The sequence below is a fragment of the Colossoma macropomum genome, unplaced genomic scaffold, assembly GCF_904425465.1.
Source record: "Colossoma macropomum unplaced genomic scaffold, Colossoma_macropomum, whole genome shotgun sequence".
Classification (NCBI taxonomy): Eukaryota; Metazoa; Chordata; class Actinopteri; order Characiformes; family Serrasalmidae; genus Colossoma; species Colossoma macropomum.
The window spans coordinates 32773106-32795608 of record NW_023494800.1 but is presented as its reverse complement, the minus strand read 5'-3'; the positions used below and the strand labels follow the sequence as shown (position 1 = coordinate 32795608).

Below are 22503 nucleotides of genomic sequence, written 5' to 3'. Positions count from 1 at the left end.
ACTACAGAGTGGAAGACACCCAAAATAGTGCACTATATAGTGAATAGGGAAGTTTTGGACACAGCTTACGTTTCTGGAACCACTACAGAATGGAGGACCCCCAAAATACTGCACTATATAGTAAATAGGGCAGTTTCGGACGCAGCCTAGGTTGTTTGGACACCACTACAGCATGGCAGAAGCCCAAAATAGTGCACTATATAGTAAATAGAGCTATCGAACATGAATCAATTGAATCGTTCGATTCATTGAACCGGAGGCTTCCAAAGAGTCGGTTCGGTAACTGAATCTATCTCCCCATCGCTGCTGTCCGCGCTCGCTGTAAGCTCGGCCACTGTGAGCCGTGCGGAGGGCGGGGGAGCCGGACTCCCTCATCCAGCGCTTCGGGGAGAAATAAGTCCCAGCGAAAGGACGACAAGTGTGGAAATGGATTCGACAGATCTGTTTTTGACTCTGACAAAACAGCTCGATTACTTTTTCGATCGGGCGACTTTGGAGTAACAAAAGGAAAACGGTCGGTGTGGAAATCTCGGAAGTCTGGTTAAACTTTCTGACTGGAGTTTTTGCTCTAAAACAAATATACAAACAAACAAACAAACAAAAAAAAACAACAACAACCAAACCGCTCGCGAGGCACCGCTTTTCCCGCTTTTCTGTGGACGCAGTGGATCGGAGCAAATCTCTATTGTAATGTTAAAAAGAAGTCGGGAGAGGGAAAAGGCGGCTGACGGACGATCTTTTAAATGAAGTTTAACTCCGACTCTGTCCCAAGTCCACTTTCTGCTGTCTTTTAACTCCACTTCTTCCTCCTGTGAGGTACAAAATGAGGGAAAGGTGCAGTTCTCCACCTCGCTTCGTGACGATGCTAAGCAACGGCTGATCAGGGTCGAGGTGGACGGGTCCGTTTTTAGCATGGGCTGTTTTTAAAAGCTGAAAAACACAAAAAAAGAAGCGGAAAAAGGGGACACAGTGGGTAACGTTAGCAGGACACCCTTCCTTTCCAGTAACCCGGGACCAGCCTGCTATCAGCCCCCACCGTTCCCCCCTGAGAGAGGGGCTGTAGTGGCTAGCATGGCTAGCAGCCCCTCAGGCAGCCGCAGGGACTCGGTGCTGGTCGAAGCTCGGCTCCAGGGCGGAGCGCCGTGGGGCTTCACCCTCAAAGGTGGCCTCGAACACGGAGAACCCTTAATCATCTCAAAGGTAGGCTGGACGACGGAGAAATACAGCTCTCTCCCTTTTTCTGTTTCTGTTTCTGTTTCCCCCCTTTCCATCCTCTCTCCTCTCTCCTGAGCCACGGTTAGCTAACCTGACTCTGAAGTGCTGAAACAAGTGAAAAAGTACGAGGATCAAATTGGCGAATTTACCGTTCCACCTTAAATGGTGCAGCAGTTACATTCTGGCGCCTCACCAAAAAAGTAGGAGTGTCTATCAGAGTGGACAGTGAGTAGCCACGGTGTTTTAAAACGTTTTGGTCCCCGTTCCACCTTAAATGGTGCAGCAGTTACATCCTGGCGCCTCATGTAACTGCTGCACCATTTAAGGTGGAACGGGAAAATTCGAACAAGAAGCTGACTTCAGCTTCGTGTGAAAAAGTGCGTTGTGTTGATGTATAAAGTGCCTGAAAAGGGGACAAAAGGGTAGCTTTGAATAAAAAGGGGGGCAACATAAACATTAATCCTCTTCATGTGCATGTTTTACACGGTAAAGTCAGGGTCAGTCTGTACTTAGACTCACTGTCCATTCTATCAGCTCCACTGACCATATAGGAGCACCTGTAGTTCTACAGTTACAGACTGGAGTCCATCTGTTTCTCTGAATACTCGGTTACCCTGTTCTTCAGTGGTCAGGACCCCCATGGACCCCCACAGAGCAGGTACTATTTGGGTGGTGAGTCATTCTCAGCAGTGACACTGACGTGGTGGTGGTGTGTTAGTGTGTGTTGTGCTGGTCTGAGTGGATCAGACACAGCAGTGCTGCTGGAGTTTTTAAACACTGTGTCCACTCACTGTCCACTCTATTAGACACTCCTACCTTGTCAGTCCACCTTGTAGATGTAAAGTCAGAGACGATAGCTCATCTGCTGCTGCACAGTTTGTGTTGGTCATCCTCTAGTCCTTCATCAGTGGTCACAGGACACTGCCCACAGGACGCTGTTGACTGGGTGTTTTTGGTTCTTAGTTCAGCAGCGACACTGAGGCGTTTAAAAACTCACTGCTGTGTCTGATCCACTCAGACCAGCATAACACACCACCACATCCTCACCTTCCGCTCCCATGATGATGTGTTTGCAATCCCCACCGCCTCCCCATCTCCACCCTGTTCCTCAGTCCTACATCAGTCCTACTACAGCTATGAGGGGGTCTGGCCTTCTAGCTACAGACAGAAGGTGCCCAGAACTCCAGCCCAAGTTCTCAGAGTTCTCCCCCCTCCCTCAGTCAGTCTTCCCTCATACTACCACCACCATGTTGAAGGCACAGTCTGAACTCATAAACAGTAGTTGAGCATGGCTTTAGGTTACTCTACCAGTATCCCTGTAGAAATCTTCAATGTGACGCCCCTGATGTACTAATGTTCTAGACGTTTCTGCCTGAATTCATGTGTCACACTAAGAACCAAAAACACCCAGCCAACAGCGTCCTGTGGGCAGCGTCCTGTGACCACTGATGAAGGACTAGAGGATGACCAACACAAACTGTGCAGCAGCAGATGAGCTATCGTCTCTGACTTTACATCTACAAGGTGGATCGACAAGGTAGGAGAGTCTAATGGAGTGGACAGTGAGTGGACACAGTGTTTAAAAACTCCAGCAGCACTGCTGTGTCTGATCCACTCAGACCAGTGCAACACATACTAACACACCACCACCACGTCAGTGTTACTGCTGAGAATGATCCACCACCCAAACAATACTTGCTCTGTGGGGGGTCCTGAGGGGTCCTGACCACTGGAGTATGCAGAGAAACAGATGGACTCCAGTCTGTAACTGTAGAACTACAAAGTGCTCCTATATAGTAAGTGGAGCTGATAAAGTGGACAATGAGTGTTGATACAAGAAGGTGGTTTAATGTTATGGCTGAAGTTTGAACCACTGACCCTGAGTTATTTATCAAACTGATAAAAAATGTCTGCATAATTCAACTGTTGAGATGTGAACAAAGTCATTCATAGTGGTTTAATGTGAAATGGTTCACTGCAGAGGAGCAGAACGGAGCGTTTCACACCAAACCGCTCTGAATGACCCTGTTCACATCTGAATGATTAAATCATGCAGAAACTTTGAGGACTGAGAGAAATAGAATCTGCTTTTTTCCCCTCAGTTTTCTGTGAGTCATTCACATTAAGTTTCTTATTCCTTTTTTGGGTTTAATTTCATTCTGCTGTGTTGGTTTAGTTCCTGGACTGCTCTGCTGTTGCTCATACCTTTCACTTTCAAACATTTTAGTTTAGACCCAAAGGTCCCAACAAAAGAAGGAAGAGAAGAATAGCTCATAACAAACAGCAGTTCCTGGGGCTGAAGGATGCTGCATATACTAAGACGTTCCACTGCAATTCTATAGGGCACTGGGTCTCAAACCAGCCCTCAGGGACCCCCAGACAGTCCACATTTTTTCTCAATCCCACTGTGGACTGTCTGGGGCTGAGTATTTGAGGGGTTTTTGGAGCTGCTACTCCCTTATTTAGGTTAGTTTCTTGGCTCCCACCTTTACGTCTAACAGTAACAGTAACAGCTAAATGTAGTGATGTTATAACTGAAGTATTGGGGGAGGAGCATGGCTGAAACCCCTCCTTCTTCAAGTCGAACGCCCTATAAATTCACATCCTCACCTTCCGCTCCCGTGTTAATGTGTTTGCAATCCCCACCGCCTCCCCATCTCCTCCCTGTTCCTCAGTCCTACATCAGTCCTACTACAGCTATGAGGGGTTCTGGCCTTCTAGCTACAGACAGAAGCTGCCCAGAACTCCAGCCCAAGTTCTCAGAGTTCTCCCCCCTCCCTCAGTCAGTCTTCCCTCATACTACCACCGCCATGTTGAAGGCACAGTCTGAACTCATAAACAGTAGTTGAGCATGGCTTTAGGTTACTCTACCAGTATCCCTGTAGAAATCTTCAATGTGACGCCCCTGATGTACTAATGTTCTAGACGTTTCTGCCTGAATTCATGTGTCACACGCACTTCCTAATGAAACTGAAGGCCACATGCATCCAGATCCTAATTGAGGACTGCAAGGTCAGATTCTTGGTGTGGCGTCCAGACTAGCGTGAGTAACCGAGTTTGACCATTTACATTCACAGAAACTCACTCTGCATTACAGTCACAAATCACATATAGGGCTCAGGGCGGCACAACGAACAAATCTGGTATGAACTTGATTAACCTTTTGGTAGCTACTAGAAGGTTCTGCTGGAAGCCAAAAGATTGGAGCTGTTTCCATTTAGTTCTTGTGGTTTTGCAGTCTTTTTGCACTGGATCTAAAGCATTTTGCCTGGCATGGAGAATTCTTAGCCACTTGTGCGCTGGAAAAAAGTCTAGAACTTCAGTTGATTAGGGGCTGGATGTCTTTGATACGGCTTTAACTGTATGTCATTATGGTTTTTGGGGAAAGATAAGAGGAAAGCCTCCTTTGAGATTCAGGGGTTTTGACATACGAAAAGAGTCTGTAAAAGTTTTTACAAGCGTTCGAGAACTTTGTGGGTGGTGCAGCTCCAGTCAGACACATTTTACCTCTTAAAGCTCCTACTTGGCTCCACTGAGCGCCGAGCACTGCAGGGGTTACAGACATTTTCACGGTATGATAACCTAGTCAACAGATATTACGGTTTTACGGTGTCACAGTAAGTCAACAATTGTAAAACGCACAGTGTAAAAATTGGTTTGATGTTTTGGCATTAAGTTATCAGAACAATGGAAAATGTTGTCACCTTTGTGCTCTTGAGTGTGTGTAGATTCTGTTCTTACCTAAGAACAAATCCCACATAAGAAAACACTGGTGAATATCAGAGTCTTTGTAAAACTGCATAAGTGGGTTTTAAGAAGAAATGTCTTCTTAAAAATAGGTGCTGAATGAGACCCGATAATCTGTTTTACATTCTGTTAACTTTTTTATTTCAAGTGCAGTGAGCTCAAACTTTTAATGCAACCAAGTTGCATACTTTTGTAAGTTAAAACATTGAATCATTTTTTACAATGCAGAAGCTAAAATACATTTTTTATAGCTTATAAACCACTCACACATGCACAAAATACAACAGCATTAATGCTGAACATTAATGCATTTGAAGAATTTATTTAGACTTGGAACAGAAATAGATTGTAATGTTTAGTGAGATGAGGTCAGATGCAAACAAACATTGTGCATCCTTGTGTATGAAACAAACCAAAAACAAACAACCAAACAACACCCCCCAAAATATTTATTATTACATTTAAATTGTTGCTATAAATAGTAGTTTTATTATTTAATGTTTGCAGGCTCTGTGTTGTTTAAGGCTGTGGTTCTCTTAGAGTAAACTCTGGGCAATCGTGGATGGTTGAAAAAAAAAATAACATAAAAAAACATAGCTAATTTCCATAATACCTCCCAACTCAATGATATCTGGTTCTCATTATAAGCCAAAACAGTGTGAATGTCCCTCACTTTTGGTAATCAGTGTTATGTGATTATTAGCTAACTGCGCCAAAACGTTCATAAACGCTGTGCATGTCGCAATATTTTGATATTTGATTATTCAGGTGAATCAATAAACTAATAACTGATTAATCAGGACCACCGGTGGTTCCAAGACGCACTTCATCATATTCTTCATAACTTTCATATTTCATAAGCCACATTGTAAAGGTGGGGGTCATATGAGGCTGAAACTGTCCTCTTTCCAGTCAAATAGATGGGTGATGTAATTTTAAACCCTTATAATAAAAGAAGCTGAACTCACAATTTTTTTGTCTACTGAAAGTCGACCCATTTTTCCACAAATCTGGGCTATAAACTATAAACAGATGGCGTCTCTTCAGCGATCTGCTCTGTAAAAATTAGTAGTAGCTACTAGCAGTAGTAGTAGTAGTAATTAGCAGCAGTAAATTGTAAGCATATAGCAATATGTGTGATCGTAAAACACATGTTTTGTTAATTTGAGGGGAGCTTTTACAAAAAAATAATAAAATTAAATAAAATATTTACAGTTATTTTATGCAGTTACTGAATAATTTGCCTTATGATTTGATCGTGTAAATTCAGATGGTTAGATGTGAGCTTAAGTGTGGGCCTGTAAATGTTTAGAGCCATAACAGAAATGCTTGGCAATGTACTGGCAAACTGAGATTCCATTCACCAAGAGCTAAATTACCACAATGTGGGTCTTTGTTTAAGCACATCATTTTTAGTCACAGCAAGTAATGAGAAATAGCTGGCGAACGATAAGTGTTGTAATTAAGCAGTAGAACACAGAGGGAGTGTGTTATCGTGAAATAACATCACGGCTGTGATTTGGTCGCCGTAGATCATCACAGCTGTGATGTTATAGTGATAACACACTCCTCGAGTGTTCTACTGCTTTAATACAACAGTTAAATAAATACAGTAATAAATTAATAAACTGGGCCGTGAACGCGGCGTTTAATATGTTTTAATGTTCGCAGCTCCTTCACCAAATTATAGTTCCTTAACGAGCAGCTCGTTGCTACGTCAGAGTAACGAGCTCCGCCCACTCGCTGCTCAGCCGGCAGTTCGTTCTCCAGCTCCACACAGACCAACTGACCGTTTGGGAGTTTAGTGTCGTCTCATCTTCAGAGTCTGACCAAATCGGCTGTCGGTCAAATGTGATCTTAAAAGTGTCCGTTTTCTGTTTGTGGCAAAGTAAGAAGTAAAAACGTTCAAATGGCTTGAGCGTCTCCTACAGCTGTCAAAGTCGTTGCTTAGCAACGGCATCTCAGCGGAGTGATACAGTGTTTGTGAAAAAACCGTGATGTTATGGTGAAATAACAGCACAGTTAGAACGCCTCTCAACCAATCAGCTTGCTGTCGGAACAAAATCTCGTATCTTCAAAATGAGACGTTTACAAGAGAAGGAAAAAAAACATTCTTCACTTTTAATGTAAGTCAATGTAACCAGACTTCTGTCCAAGGAATTTTGGGTCGTTTCTTTTGGTTCATTCATCATGAAATTTACACACAATGTGAAGCCCAACTAATATTTTCAAATTATGTCAAAAACTGAAAAACGACAAAAATGGAGATACGAGGTTTTGTTTCCGACAGCACTGATATGTAGGTTCATATTATAGCTCTTCAGGCTGCAGGTATAACATTTTAACATTTAGATGATCTGTTGGATGTTTGCTGAGTTGTAGGTTGGATTATTTAAGACCAGCAGTGTCGTTTTTTTTGTACGCTTGGTGTGAAGCTGTGAAGTCGACATCCTCTGTGCTCAGAGAAGTGTGAAGAATGAGCTCCAGAGTGTGTCGGGGTGAGCTGAGAGGGGGTTGTGTCATGGCTAAAATAAACAACCACTGGTTTTAGAAACTGTAACAGGAATGCATTAAAATCGGTATTTTCGAAAAGTCAACCATCTGATCAAACGCCGTGACTATTGGTGAAGCCGTCACCCCGTAACAGGCCCACTGAGCGCTGCGTGTGTGTTTTTGCTGATATCAGTGTGGATGTGTGTGTGCACCGATTGCTGTGCGTCTGCTAATCTCCGGCCCCGTGATCAGTTTGGGCTCGCACTGTCCGCATACTTGATTCATTCTGTTTGTTCCGGAAATCAGGGCTGATTCACGCAGTAAAGCAGTGAAGAGACACGCAGGAATGAAAACATCACTGAGAAGGGAGGAGAAGAGAAGAGATGAAGCCTGGATTCACAGATACCTCCTCCTCAGTGTTGTTCCGTTCTCTTGCTCCTTGTCTTCATAACGACCCTCTGTTGTCACATGTCTGTTTGACAGGCTCCTGGTGTTCCAGCGCTGTGGTTTGGCTAGAAAGAGTTTCTTCTCGCATCATGAAGTGTTTTCATCTGTAATCTTTGTTACAGATCTCTGTCAGATAGATTCCTTGTGTTGCAGCACACTGTGGTTTGGCTAGTGAGAGTTTGTACCAGGGGTCAGCAGCACACAGCTCCAGAGCTCTTTTCCTGCCCTGTTGTGGCTCCACAGCTGAATCAGATTTGTAGGTAAAAATAAAATAATCCTCCTTTACAGTAAAATAAAGCTCTGCTGATCGTTCAACACAGTTTAACAATAAATGCTCTGAAACGCTGGAGTTAATGTAGAACTGCTAATCTAAGATCAGCGCACAGACTGCTGGTCACCATATCACTTCGATAATTTGGAGATGAATGGACTTATTTGCATTTATAATCACTCCAGCTGGTTTCCTGATACGTTTAATCTGCCGTGAGAAACTGACGAACACTAAAAAGTCAGTTTCTCAATCGTCAGTTTCTTGTTCAAATTTTCCCGTTCCACCTTAAATGGTGCAGCAGTTAGCTAGCTACACATTTAGCTACATTCTGGCGCCTCAGGCACCATTTAAGGTTTAACTGGAAAATTTGAACAAGAAGCTGGAGAACGAAGCGACTTCAGCCTCTTAATAAGTTGAACGTTGAGAGACATTTTACAAGAAACTGTTCTACTTTTGCGAAAAGTTTCCTGCTGGAGATGAGAGAAAAGCGGCTAAAGCTGAGCTAAAGATTAAAGCAGAGCAGAGTAAGTCTGCGTTTTCGTTTACATTCAATAAAATTACTTCAATAAAATGGACATGAAATGTTGAGGCTCCCGAGGTGGTTGGATTTTTGTTGAAACTTGACAAAATGGCTCTTCTTAACATTTGGGTTGCGAGCCCTGGTTTATGCCTAGTCTAATACTCATCCAGCAAGACGAGACAAAGGAGTTTCAGAGCGCAGTGTACGGTGGTTTTAAAGTATACTGATGCTAAAATCCACTGGGATTGGGATGGGTAGTCCGGTAACTGGTTAGCCGTTATGAGTAAGAACTAATGATATGTTCATATCAAGCCTTTTTTTCATCCGTCCTGCTGTTAAGGGAACTGCACTTCTACATAGGCCATACTCATACGACAGTTGTAGGAAAACAGTCACTCAAAACTCAAAGGTTTTCTAATAGTTACGGGTGGCCAGTATGGCAAAACAATAACATCATCATACTTCCAGACATTTTCTTACAACAGCATTTAAGGGCCCCTGTGAAAAAAAAATAGACTTTGAGAATAAAGTCGTATTTTCTACAATAAAATTGTAATATTTTGAGAAAAAAGTAATATATAGAGAAAAAAGTTGTACTTTTTAGAATAAAATGGTAATATTTCAAGAATAAAGTTGTAATATTTTGAGAATAAAGTTGTAGAATGACGACATGAAAGTGGGATATTACCAGGAAAAGTCGCAATATTGTGGTCAAAGTGTTTGCAAAAGGAAGGTAGCAGCTTCCTCCTGTTAAAATGAGGGACTTTGAGGAGTGGGTAGAGTTATGCTTTCGTTTCACCCATAAAGAAATACTCAGTCTCCCTGTCTCTCCTGGCACATCAGCGCCAGATTGTTATAGTATAAGAAACGGCTGAAACGGCTGAGCAGGTGTTTGTTTAGAAGAAAGAACCAGACGGACTCGGAGAAAGTTGTCTATTTTGTTGAGCTCTCAGGCAGTGCTCGTCTGCAAGGTTATCGGTGGTTACATCTCCGTGCCATTCGAAGAGGGCATGTAGTTTCACAGGAGACAATAAGAACGATAATCAAAATGATCATTCCCGAAGAAGCGGATCTCCATCTTCGTCGTCGCCAGTACAGCAACCGAGACCCCAATGCGTTATTACCGGCCCCCCACACAATCAGCCCACTTTATCCTTGAAATATCGCTTATTCTTGTAGCGTTACGACTTTATTATCAAAATATTACCACTTTATTCTCAAAATATTAAGATTTTATTCTAAAAAACACAACTTTATTCTCGAAATATTACGACTTTATTCTCAGTCTATGATTATTTTTTAACAGCGGCCCTAAAAGCCATCGTATTTTCTCGATACATGATATGCATCACGATATTTCATTTTTGAAGTTTGATAAATTGGAATAGACCAAAAAGAACCAGTGGTGCTACATTTAAAGAAATGTGTCAGAATCTGTTAATACAGTGACTTTTATTCAGCGTTTCAGAGGCTGAACTGCACTAGCAGGACTAAACAGGACTAGTTATGCTTTCTGTGTAATGAAACAGTTGGTCAGTGTTCAGACAGCTTCCACAATATGCTCAGGAAAGCATTTTGTTTGGTAATGTACATAGTACTGATGAATATTGTCATATTGCCTGCGTCTGATCTTTGACCCGAGTGTTCTCAAAACAAAAACATCTAAAATGTCCAATTAACATGGACTGGACTTTTTTGCTGTGTTTTTGTCTGTGATCTCAGATCCAGTCTTTGTGTTGCCACAGGCCGATATGGATATCATTTCTGTCCTGTGACGAATCAGTGCAGGGTCAATCATTGACTTTGACTAAATACTAAATGTGAGTGATATGAATTTGATCATAGTTGTGTTTACGTGGATCATGTTTGGGCCAAGCGATCGCTCATTTCCTTCTAAAGGAAAGTCAGATGTAGTCCAGATACGACTTAGGCTGTGTTCACACAGCAGGTAAAAGTGGCCCAAATCTGATCTTTTTCCTCATATGTGACTCAGATGTGTGTCTGTGTGTCAGTGTGAACAGATAAACACACTGAATCTGACATTTTCAGTTCCGATTTGAGACGCTTTCATATTTGGTACTGAAATCTGATACGTATCCGATCTGTGGCAATGCGACTCTGAACAGCCAGATCACATTCGTCATAATTTTTTATGCTGCTGAGACTCATAAACATTTAGGCTGATGTTTCTGTACAAAAACTAGAAGAGACTCATCCAGACTCCTCCGTGTTTGAAGAGATTTCTAAAGAAATGTCCGAACGCGGCCGCAGGAGAACGAGACTGCAGCGTCAAAGAACAGTTAAAAGTCTGAAAGCAGAGTTTAAAGAATCCGAGGACGCGAACCAAAGAAGTGACCGCTCCCTTTTTACGGTGAGCTCGAACACATTCTGGGTGATGAGCCCAGCTGTCAGTCAGTGAAGCTTCATGATGGCTCCTGTGATGCTGGTGAAGATGAAGCTGATCCTCAGGGAGCGACTGGCGTTCGCTGGCGGTCGTGATTGTTTACCTCTGGATGAGCCGTGATGCTCTGATCTTTTGCGCATGTGGGTCAGTTTAGGAGCTGATCTGTTCAGACTGATGTCTCATACAGATCACATTTAAAGATCAGATTCGGTGAGAAAATCAGATTTGGGCCACTTTTACCTGCTGTCTGAATGTAGCCTTTGATGGGAAGGTCTTAGTGGCCAGTGAAAGACTAATGCATTTTACTTTGCTAGGAGAAGAAGTGACATGGCCATCACCATTAGACATCACCAGAGCCTTCAGGTGATGTGCTCTAGAAGTGGTGCTGCCTGCAAACAGCGTCTCATGCTTTTACCCAACCCAGATCTGTAGTCATTCCTCCAGTCTTGGCCTGCTGGCTTATTTATGGGGAGAAACTTGTCGGCCGTAACAGTCTGTACAGCCAAATATTTGGAACGGTACCCAAAAGCTGTTATTACTTGCTTCGTAGATAAGGACGTGCTGTAGAAATGGGTGAAATTACTGTTGGAACACAAGCCCAGAGGAAGCAATATTTCTAGAGCTAGACCATAATCCTCTAAATAACCATGAGAGGGATGAGAGAGAGAGAGAGACGGCAACCTTTCCCGACCTTGCTCTCTGTCTTGCCTAGGTATTAACCATTTGCCTAATCATTTCTGACTCTGACTGCCTTTTTGTACCGACGAAGTATTCATTCCTGGCATCCCTGGAATAGTTTTGAGGAGTTTTAGTATCGGCCTGGTGAGCTACCGTTCCCAGTGGAGACTTAGAAAAGCATGGGAGAGAGTGTAAACTCCTTTAAACTGTAGGCTTATTAGTCAGTTATTGAAGTTATTGAACTCTACCAATTTTTATCAAAATTTAACATAATTAAATGGTTTAGATGTAAACAACGCCATTCAGAGTGGTTTGGTCTGAAATGCTCTGTTCTAGAGAAACTTACCAAGTCAGAATTGTTCACAGTGGTGGTGATAGGAACCAGACGTCTGACGAGTTTATTGCCTCTGAAAGCTCCACTATAGAAAGTTATTATGTGATATGGTTAGATATGTATGCTGCCTGGTGCCTGACACATTGTTTAATGATTTTGTATTTTGTATTTTAATCCATTAATGGTGGAGGGGTACTTGCAGAGTGTCGTAAGGCAAAATAGTCCTTAAAGAAAACATATTTTTCAGATTTATGACTATTTTACCACTACCAACATTATATATAAAAGCTCAGAAGACTCGTGTAGGCTCACTGGTGGTTTTGATAAGTAAATAAAATGCCTATATTTGTGTTGTAGTCATTGTGACGTCTGGTTCCTATCACCACCACTGTAAACAAATCTGTGTCTGTAAGCGTCTCTACAATGAACCATTTCACAGCTTACCACTCTGAATGACTGTTTACATCACAAGGACTGAATTATTCATAACTTTTGAAACATTTGGTGGAATTCTTCTTTAATCTTAAGACTTTCAAGGTTCAGTAGCTACTGAATTATTCACTAATGACTGTGAAACCAACGTGTAAGTTCTGTAGTGATGAACTGAGATGGGGCCAATACAAGCCCTTAAAGGTTAAGCTTCACCTAAAAGCGAATTTTGTTGAACTTCTCCAGTTTGCAGTTGCCTCTTTTCTGTCTTTTCGGTCATTTTTGTAAGATTTCTGGGGAAATTTTCTCCCCAGTTTCTCCACAAACAGTAACTCTCAAGCTGAAATGTTAGTCCAAAGAGGCACAACAAGCAGATGAGACGCCCTCTGCCCTTATTTGGAGGTAGGGATTTCTTCGCATGAGTAATGACCTCCTTGGTCCGTCGAGTTGTAGAGCCAGAGAGAAAAAACGCAGAACGCTCGGGACAGTTTGTGGAATCTCAGCTGCCGTGACGACCGGGTCCCAGAAACCCATTGTCCTCCGTTTTGTGTTTGTTTACAGAACCGGCAGCGGCAAACAGGAATCCCTCACAATGATGTTTTCTATTATAAGCAGGATGTTATGTAAGAGGAGAACCGAGAATGGGGTTTCAGAACAGTCGCTTTGCACCAAAAAGGCAATATTTGGGATACTGTGCTGGAATGAAGGCTTTCTACCACAGTGCCGACGCCTCTGCGGTCTCCTGAGTTTGTTTCCGTCAACCATCAAACACCAAACTGCACATCGATCAAATACACATGCTGGAGTGTGTACACTGTCCAGTATGGTGGTCATCTCTCTGTGCACCGTAGTGTGGTTTTGCTGAGCTATTTAAACATTTTGCATAGTTACAAAGTTACATCATGAAGTATTTTTACATTCAATTGTTTTTATCTGCTCGCAAAACAAGACTCTGCACAAAAATAGCCTTGTGTCAACTTCCAGGCACAGTGAAATCCTCGTCTAATTACAAACATTCGTGTGGAATGCACTGAAAGTTCAGAATCTACGCTTTAAACAGACTGGTTTCTTGAAACTTATGTGAAACTCCATTTCACTGGTGTTGCAGAAAGTAAAGCCTCTTGCAACTCACTTGAAACTTGTTTGAAACTTCTCTTTGGAAAGCAGTTTACGTGAAACATTGTACATGATCACGGTAAACAATGTAATTTCAGCTGCTTGAGTTCAGTCGACACTGACAAGAAACCAAAAACAGAAAGTGGAAAAAGGTTTCTTGGAAAAAGGTTGCAAATTGGCTGGTAACCAGTAAACTAGCATGGACATGCAAGATTTTTTAAAAAGCTGCTTGTGCCAGCGTTTGTTTTACCTTGTACGTCTGCTCGATTGTGATCAGAGTGGTTCTTATTCCCCCCGTTCACATGAAGATGCCATTGTCAAACTTGTCAAGTTGCATGGAAATTCATAAAAGTCTCAGCATGTAAAGATAGTCTAAGGATTAAGAAAAGGGCTCAGTTTAGCATGAGAAACCGACACCCGGATTTAGGGGAGGAACAAACAGGTGAACCATGGCCCTCTAAGAACTGCAGCTTTCAGTCCACTTCCGTATGATCCTTGGCTCAGTTCGCTGCTGATGGGAACACACTTTTGGAGTGGAATTCCAAAAGGAAAGGAAGTCAGCATGGAGTGTTCACAGTATTTGTCATTTTCGTGAGATTAACCTGATGATGTAGTCATGGTGTTTAGGAAGAGCAGAATATTCAGATGCTGTTTGGCTGCAATGCTAAAATTGCCGCATTTTGTTCTTTTGATTTGACTCAATTATCTCCCCAATTTAGTCGTCTCCAATTCCACCCGCTAGTTAGGACTCCCCCAATCACACGATGCTATCAACGCTAGGAGGGTGAAGGCTAACACAGGCTTCCTCCGAGACCTGTGAAGCAACCACCACTTCTTTTCGAACTGCCGCTCACGCAACGTCACTGGACAGCCGAACGCGCTCGGAGGAAAGCGCCAACCGCCAGATCTGTTACGTCAGCTAACAGACGCCTGCGCTGACTAGCATCGCACTGAGTGATGGGGGGTGAAGGGGGGCCATCCTACCCACCCAGAGAGAGCGAGGCCAATTGTGCTCTCTCGGACTCCCGGCTACGGATGGCTGTAGCATCACCAGGGATCGAGCTCGCGATCTCCTGATGATAGGGCCAACGCTTAGACGGTTTCGCCACTCGGGAGCCCTATTTTGTTCTTTTAAATGCATTCGTTCTCCCTTTAGCAGCCTGTCAGCTGTACTGTGTTCATAGTCCGTAGGTCTTAACGTTTGAATCTTTACGGATGCTCACATTGTTCTGGCAGTACAAGCTGAAATGATAACAGACAAGCAATAAAAGAACGTCTGAAAATATAATTTGGCATATATACTGATTCAGAATCACATTCAGAATTTAGTCTGTGTTTTGACTCTGATCGAGGCAAACACTGAAGTGCTTTTATCCTGACACCTTCCTGACCAAAGACTAAAGTCTGACTCCCTCTCACATCTAAAGACAGTGTCACGGTTTTTAGTCACAGACTATGATTTTGCAAAGACAAGGAATCGTGCAGTGTCACTGTTTACAAGACTGCAGCTAGACTTTAGAGATTATTCCCCATCATGCACCTGGTGGACATTTACAAGCAGATAAACACTTTATCTTCCACTCTGTAGTGGTGCAGATGGGAAGATACGCTGGCTGAGCATGTAAAGATCTGGGGCTCAGTTCGCTGTAGAGCTGTGTATTCTGACAGATCATCACCCAGAATCTTTTTATTAACCTGTAAAATGTGCAGCTACTTTTTAAATGTGATATAAAGATTTACAACACAACATGCAGTGATTCAGCACTGTTGATTGGGTGTTATGAACTAAACCATAAAAAACAAACAGTGTAATAAACAACATTGATGACTCTTCAGTAATACCATTCTTAAAGTCCTCTGCACATTTCCTTACATCACTGTTACACTCAGTGAACCTGAAATATTAAAGCAGCCAGTTTACATTTTAAGACAGTATGATTATTGTGTTAAAGTGGAGCAGATTTGCCGTTTCACACGTGCATTTTCACTCTCTCTCTCTCTCTCGCTCTCTCTCTTTCTCTTTCTATTGCGCCGCCGCAAGCACTCACGCGCGCCCCTGGTGCGTCACTATTTGCATGAGCCAAGACGTAAAACTTACGATAATATTAAACACGGCTGATTTTGTCATAACGTCAAGACAAAACTAAACGGTCGAGATGACGTGAGCGCGATGCAACTCTAACAAGGCTCTCATGATCTTATTCTGACATTGGATATTTGTCTGCGACAGTGAAATCGCTTGAAAAGTCGTTTGGTGTAAGGCCGGCATAAGCTGTCGCAGTGTAGAACTAACACTAATGCTAAACGTACACTAGAGGACTTTGAGAAGAATTTTAAACTTTTGAAAGACTAAAGTCTGACACCCTCTCACACCTGAAGACAATATCACAGACTATGATTTTGCAAAGACTGGGGATCTTGCAGTGTCACTATTTGCAAGAACGCAACTAGAGTTTTGAGATTATTTCCCATTATGAACCTGGTGGAAATTTACAAGCAGATAAACCCTTTCCTTCCATTCTATATAGTGGTACAGATGGGAAAATACATTGGCTGGACATGTAAAGATCTGGGGCTCAGTTCACTGTAGAGCTGTGTATTCTGGCAGATCATCACCCAGAGTTTTAATTAACCTGTAAAACGTGCAGCTACTTTTTTATTTAGCATAAAGATTTACACATCAACACAACATGCAGCGATTCAGCATCGTTAAATGGGTGTAATACTGCTGATTCTTCAGTAATGCTATTCGTAAAGTCCTCTGCACATCTCCTTACATCACTGTTACACTCAGTGAACCTGAAATATTAAAACAGCCAGTTTACATTTTTAAGTTAATATGATTTTTGTTTTAAAGGGGAGCAGATTTGTCTTTTCTTTTTTTATGTTGATTTTAGGTGGTCACACATGCATTTTCTCTCTCTCTCTCGCGCGAGAGCCCCTGGCACGTCACTATTTGCATGAGCCAAGACTTAAAACTTATGATAACATTCAATTTTGTTGCAGTGACTGGGTTAAGACGGCCGTCCTGCCCACCTTACACTGAACCGTCGAGTTGACACGAGCGCGATGCGAGTCTAGCAAGACTCTCATGATTTTATTCAGACGCTGCAAAAATCTGCGACAGTGAAATCGCTGGAAAAGTCGTTTGGTGTGAGGCCGGCATGACGGTGGCACAAAAAATTTAACTCTGGCGCAGCTTTTCACAAACAAACTAGGTGTGAAAACAGCCTCAGGACTAGGATCACTTCATTTATCCCAGATTGGTGGTGGACTTTAGTCCAGTGAGTCCAGAAACTGCAGGAACCAGTGGCTGATGGGAGTTTATGTACTTGCTGAGCAGGGTTGGTGAGTTTATTGTGAGTGCCGGGCGGCGGGTTCTGTTTGGTGAGTTTGAATGCACTGGGCTGTTCGTTGGCTTTGATGTGGCGCTCCATGGCTAGCAGGGCTTTTGTGGTGAATGGCTGAACAGAACTGAAACAATAGCCAGAGAAACCCCCCCCACCACCACACACCCGCTCACGCACACATACGACACCTCCGCCGCCGGCAGGCCGCCGTCGCCACGGCAACAGGACGACCCTGGGACACGGTGTGGGGGGCACACGAGACAGAGGAGATAAGCAACAGCAGAAGGGGTTGGGGGGTTAGTTTAAAGAGTGGAGATTCATCCAAAGGAAGGGAAAGAGAAGAGGATCTTCCTGTGGAGCGATCGAGTAGTTTCAGCATTACAGCTCACTTTTAGATCATCGTCGTTAAGAAATGGTTTGGCAAAATGTCAGATGTACACAGTTTAGCCCAGATGTGGTCAGTCAGCCAAGACATGACTACATTTTCCTGCTTATTAGCTCGAGCTACAAGGCTACCTTTGCTATTAAACACTTGCGGTCAATAGTCACCCAAATTGTTCCAGTAAATACGACCCTAAAACTTGACTAAACCTGCTCAAACTGTGTCCAGTTAAGGTCACGCAGACCTTCGATGTGCTTAAAGACACAATATGAGTTAGAATAACACAGTATGATGTAAAAATGCACCAAACTAGCTGAACAAGTCTTTTTAGACTCTCTTTTGTGTTCACACTTCATGCAGGTTTGCGATTTCTGTTGCTTCTGTTTTTAAACCTATATCTTCAGCGTGAAAAATTGAGATTAATTGTTATTTATGAAACAACAGAAATGGTGAACACACTCATTTGCATCCGTATGCCTGCAAAACATGCAAACACCTGTTGTCTAAAGTGGCTGCCAGCTACACAGTGAAGTCTTGTTCATGTTAGTAGCTCACAGTAACTCACCCTGTGTCCCAAATCACTTTGACAAGCCTATGCGGCCGTAATGTAGAGCTGGGCGGGGTATGAGAGTAGGTTGAGTGAAGTTTTGGGGATGCATTTACAGATACAACTTGGGTGACTATTGATTTTTAGTGGTTGTTAGCAACATTAGCCTCGTAGCTCTAGTGCAAAACCAAAGAAACTAAATTGGATGGACACCAAACATAAATTTGAGTTTTGCCAAAGTGAAATAAATGTAACAAACAAATTAGCCTCTCATTTTTTAAATAAAGGAGTTGATGAAGGACGTAAACACTGGTAAAGTTTCAAAACGCACCCAGTCAATACGGTTCATAAACAGACACTGAGCTGCTAAAACAGACCGCTGTGAATTTACTGTTTTTCACATGTCTTGAGACCAAAACATTAACAAATATCCACCTATTAGGCCCACAGCAGTTTAGCCCCGCCCAGTCACACTGAAGTTATAGGGAGTGTTTCAGCCTGGACTGCTTTTTGAATGAGGCCCTATACAGGACAGCCAATCAGAACAGACTATTTACATATCAGTCTTAAGCCGGGGTTACACTACACAACCTTTACCCCGATTTTAGCCCCAATTCTCAGTCTGGCTGAGTTTGAGCTGATTTTTGGGTCAGTCGGAGTCGACAGTTGGAGAGAGAGTCGAGACGTGTTTGAGGGGCGCAGACTCAGATTTTTGGCATCCCGATCACGTTTTAGACCAGTCGGAGTTATCAGACATGTCTGATTTTTTGCGACCTGAATCTGTTTGTAATCTAGTGTAAACTGATCAACGACTCAATCTGAACAGATTCCTGCAACAGCCAATGAAAACTGAGAGCGAAAGAAGAAAATACAGCAAGTAAACAAAGAAAAATGGTGAAAAGTCTCTCACGTGTGGAGCGAAGCTTTTTAATGAGCTGAGTTTAAAGCACAATCAAGCTTATTTACGTTTAAAACTCAAAAAAATACCAAACTGATTACATTTTTAAATCCATGAGCCCTTAAACATGTTTACCTGCTGCTTCTTTACTGTTTCAGCGCAAACAGCAGAGAAAACAGCAGCAGCAGCAGCTCACGTTTGTTTATTTGCGTCTCCTAGTAACAGGAGAACGCGAGAGTTTGTGAGAGTTCGCATGAGTTCACGTGAGCTCTGTTCGGTTCAGCAGCAGCTTAAAAGTTGAGTAGTGTGTGATCCCCAATCGTTTAGCGTGTGATCCCCAATATTTCAGTCACCCAAAAATTCTGAACAAACCAGTCTGACAGTGTGAGACGCCCAGTCTGTTATGATCTCTTCAGACTTTAAAAGTCGTGTAGTGAACCCAAGGCTTTAAAGGCACAGTGACAAAACAGTCTGTTTACTTCTAAGGGACAAAGAGAGTTTGGAAAGTGGTCATGTGGAAATTAATTACGACGTTTTGATACATAAAATGAGACAAAAGTGGACCTCAGTGTCCGTATCGGCCAGTGCTCAAGGGTCCGATATTGTATTGGTAACTGTACTGGAAAAGAAATAGTGGTGTTATTATATAGTTGGTGTTATTGCCAAAACACGTGTAAGTGTATTTTATAAGTGTGGAAACGATGTGCACATCTCAATGAACTGCTTTATTTAGTGCAGAGAGACAAAAGGGGGAAGATAAGAGGTGGAGAGAGGGAGACTGGTGGATTGAGCGAGCGTGACAGAGAGAGAGAGAGAGAGAGAGAGAGAGGAGAGAGAGAGAGAGATGTTAAGGAGGTGAGAAGCAGTGGTGTAAATGTCACTGAGCAGATTCTTTCACTCTAATCTGCTGTTTGGTGGTGGTGTGTGAATGTGTGTGTGTGTGTGTGTGTGTGTGTGTGTGAATGTGTGTGTGTGTGTGTGTGTGTGTGTGAATGTGTGTGTGTGTGTGTGTGTGTGTGTGAGTGTGTGTGTGTGTGTGTGTGTGTGTGTGTGTGTGAATGTGTGTGTGTGTGTGTGTGTGTGTGTGTGAATGTGTGTGTGTGTGTGTGTTTATATGTGTCAGCACTGCTCTCTGTTCACTGAAGGCACAGAAGCAGCCCCCCCCATTACTTAACCCTAAGAGTTATTAATACTCTTCTAAACTATACTAATTACACATGATTAATTACAGAACCGATTACATAAATTACATTTGCGTTGGATTTACAAGCTGAATCTCTGAATCAGGAGCTTTGATTTGGTACTTTTAACTTCATTGCTTTTATTTAGGTGTCAAAACAGTGATCAGAAAATTATAAACATGTAAAAGATCTTCTGTTTCTGTAAGATATGACTGTCCATATAAAAATAACTTGTCAGCAAATGCAGATCATAATAAAATATCTTCTCCTCTGCTCACAAAAAATCTGTGTTTACATGCAAAGATTTTCTCCAATTCATTCTGATTATAGATGAAGACTGAGGTGTTTATTCTCACTCTACTCAACAATCTGATGAAAACCTTCATTTACATGCTCACTACAAGTGATCAGATCCAAAGTGACGCACATGTGTAGAGAACCGCTTAGTGTAGATGTTACCATGACAACCAGCATCACGTGAGTCCAGTCAGAGTGAGATGAGCAGCAGTGAGCAGTGCTTGTGTTTTTAATAGCTTTAAAATGTCAGACTCAGGAAAACGTCCTTCACATGTCCTTATTAAAGAAGGCCGAGAGGAAGGCGTCGTGTTCTGAGACACATAAGCTGGACGTCCGTCCCACCGCCGTCTTTTAAAGACCAGAGCAGAAACTTCGTCTCCTCTGCAGACCAGTTTCTGCTCCGCCATGTTGAACGGTATAAACTTTCACTATGACGTGACGAACATGATCAGAACGGACTTAAACTTTCCGATAGGGAATGTAATCAGATACAGGCGTTTACACAGATATTATTCTTCTATTTAACTGATTATTTACAGGATTACCCACCTCGATCAGTCGGATAGAAACTGTATTCCGAATGGCCTCAATCGGACTAGTCTAATTAGTCGGATTATTAACGGATTATTAGGCTGCATGTAAATGTGGCAACTGTGCTCCAGGCTGGGTTTGGCAGAAAGAATAAGACCAGACAGCCACAAAGAAACAGAGACTTAAAAACTGACAGAGAAGAGAGAGAGAGGAGCTGAGAGAATGAGGGAGGTCAGGCTGCTGAGTTGTTGATGTGGAGTCTCTGTGGGGTCTGAGCTGCAGATCCAAACATAAACGGCTGGAATACATACAGTACACTTTCCTCTCTCTCTCTTTCTCTCTCTCTCTCTCTCTCTCTCTCTCTCTGTCCCCTCTCCCCCTTCCTCTCTCTCTCTCTCACTGTCCCCTCTCCCCCTTCCTCTCTCTCTCTCTCTCTCTCTCTCTCTCTCTCTCTCTCTGTCCCCTCTCCCCCTTCCTCTCTCTCTCTCTCTCTCTCTCTCTCTCCCTCCCTCTCTCTGTGTCCCCTCTCCCCCTTCCTCGCTCACTCTCTTTCCTCCTTTCTTCTCTCTCTCTCTCTCTCTCTGTCCCCTCTCCCCTTCCTCTCTCACTCTCTCTCTTTCCTCCTCCCCCCCTCTCTCTGTCCCCTCTCCCTTTCCTCTCTCACTCTCTCTCTCTTTCCTCCTTTCCTCTCTCTCTCTCTCTCTCTCCCCTCTCCCCTTCCTCTCTCACATCCCCCCTCTCTCTCCCCTCTCTCCTTTCTCTCTCACGTTCTCTCTTTCCTCCCCCCTTTCTCTCTCTCTCACTCTCTCTTTTTCCTCCTTTGCTCTCTCTCTCTTTCTCTCTGTCTCTCTTTCAATCCCCTCTCCCCTTTCTCTCTCACTCTCTCTCTTTCCTCCTTTCCTCTGTCTCTATCCCCTCTCCCCCCTTCATCCCTCACTTTCCTCCTTTCCTCTCTCACTCTCTCTTTCTTTCTCCCTCTGTCTCTCTCTCTATCCTCTCCCCCTTCCTCTCTCTCTCTCTCTCCTCCTATCCTCTCTCCCTCTCTCTTTGCCTCCTTTCCTTTTTCCCTCTCTCCCTCACCCCTTCTTTCTCTCCCTCTCCCTCTTTCTTTCTCTCCTCCCTCTCTCTCTTGCTCTGTCTCTCCCTTCCTCTCTCTTTCCTCTTTTCCTCTCTCATGCTCTCTCTCTCCTCTCTCTACCTCCCTCTTTCTTTCCCTTCCTCTCTCTTCCCTTACTCTCTCTCTCCCTCCCTCTTTCCTTTTTTCCTCTTTTGTGCTCTCTCTCTGTCTATCCCCTCTCACTCTCCCCTTCTCTCTCCCCCTCTCTCCCTCTTTTCCTCCCTCCCTCTCTTTTTCTCTCTTCCCCTCTCTCCCTCCCTCTTTCTTTCTCTCCCTCTCTCTCACTCTTTCTCTCTCTCTCTCCTCTCTCCCTCCCTCTCCGTCTTTCCTCTTTTCATCTCTCTCTCTCTCTCTCTCTCTCTCCCTCTATCTCCCTATCTCCCTCTCTCCCTCTCTCTTTCCTCTCTCCCTCTCTCTCTCTCTTTCTCCCCACATATACTCTGCCCTTGCCCTCCTCACCTTCCCATCAAGAACTGGGAAGTGCAGACCGGAATGCAGCCCAGGACTCTGGCACCAGTTCAAGAGAGAGAGAGAGAGAGAGAAGGG

The 22503-nt window shown here is 43.3% G+C and overlaps 1 protein-coding gene across 1 annotated transcript in view; it reads left to right on the top strand.

Annotated features, from left to right (window-relative positions):
• Positions 1-316: 316 nt before the first annotated feature.
• shroom3 (shroom family member 3) overlaps positions 317-22503 on the top strand; it is a 103690-nt gene continuing 81503 nt past the window's right edge. Inside the window, exon 1 of the mRNA XM_036587471.1 lies at positions 317-1200. Coding sequence (XP_036443364.1) covers positions 1072-1200 — 129 coding nt within the window. The 5' untranslated portion in view covers positions 317-1071. The remainder of the gene's footprint in view (positions 1201-22503) is intronic.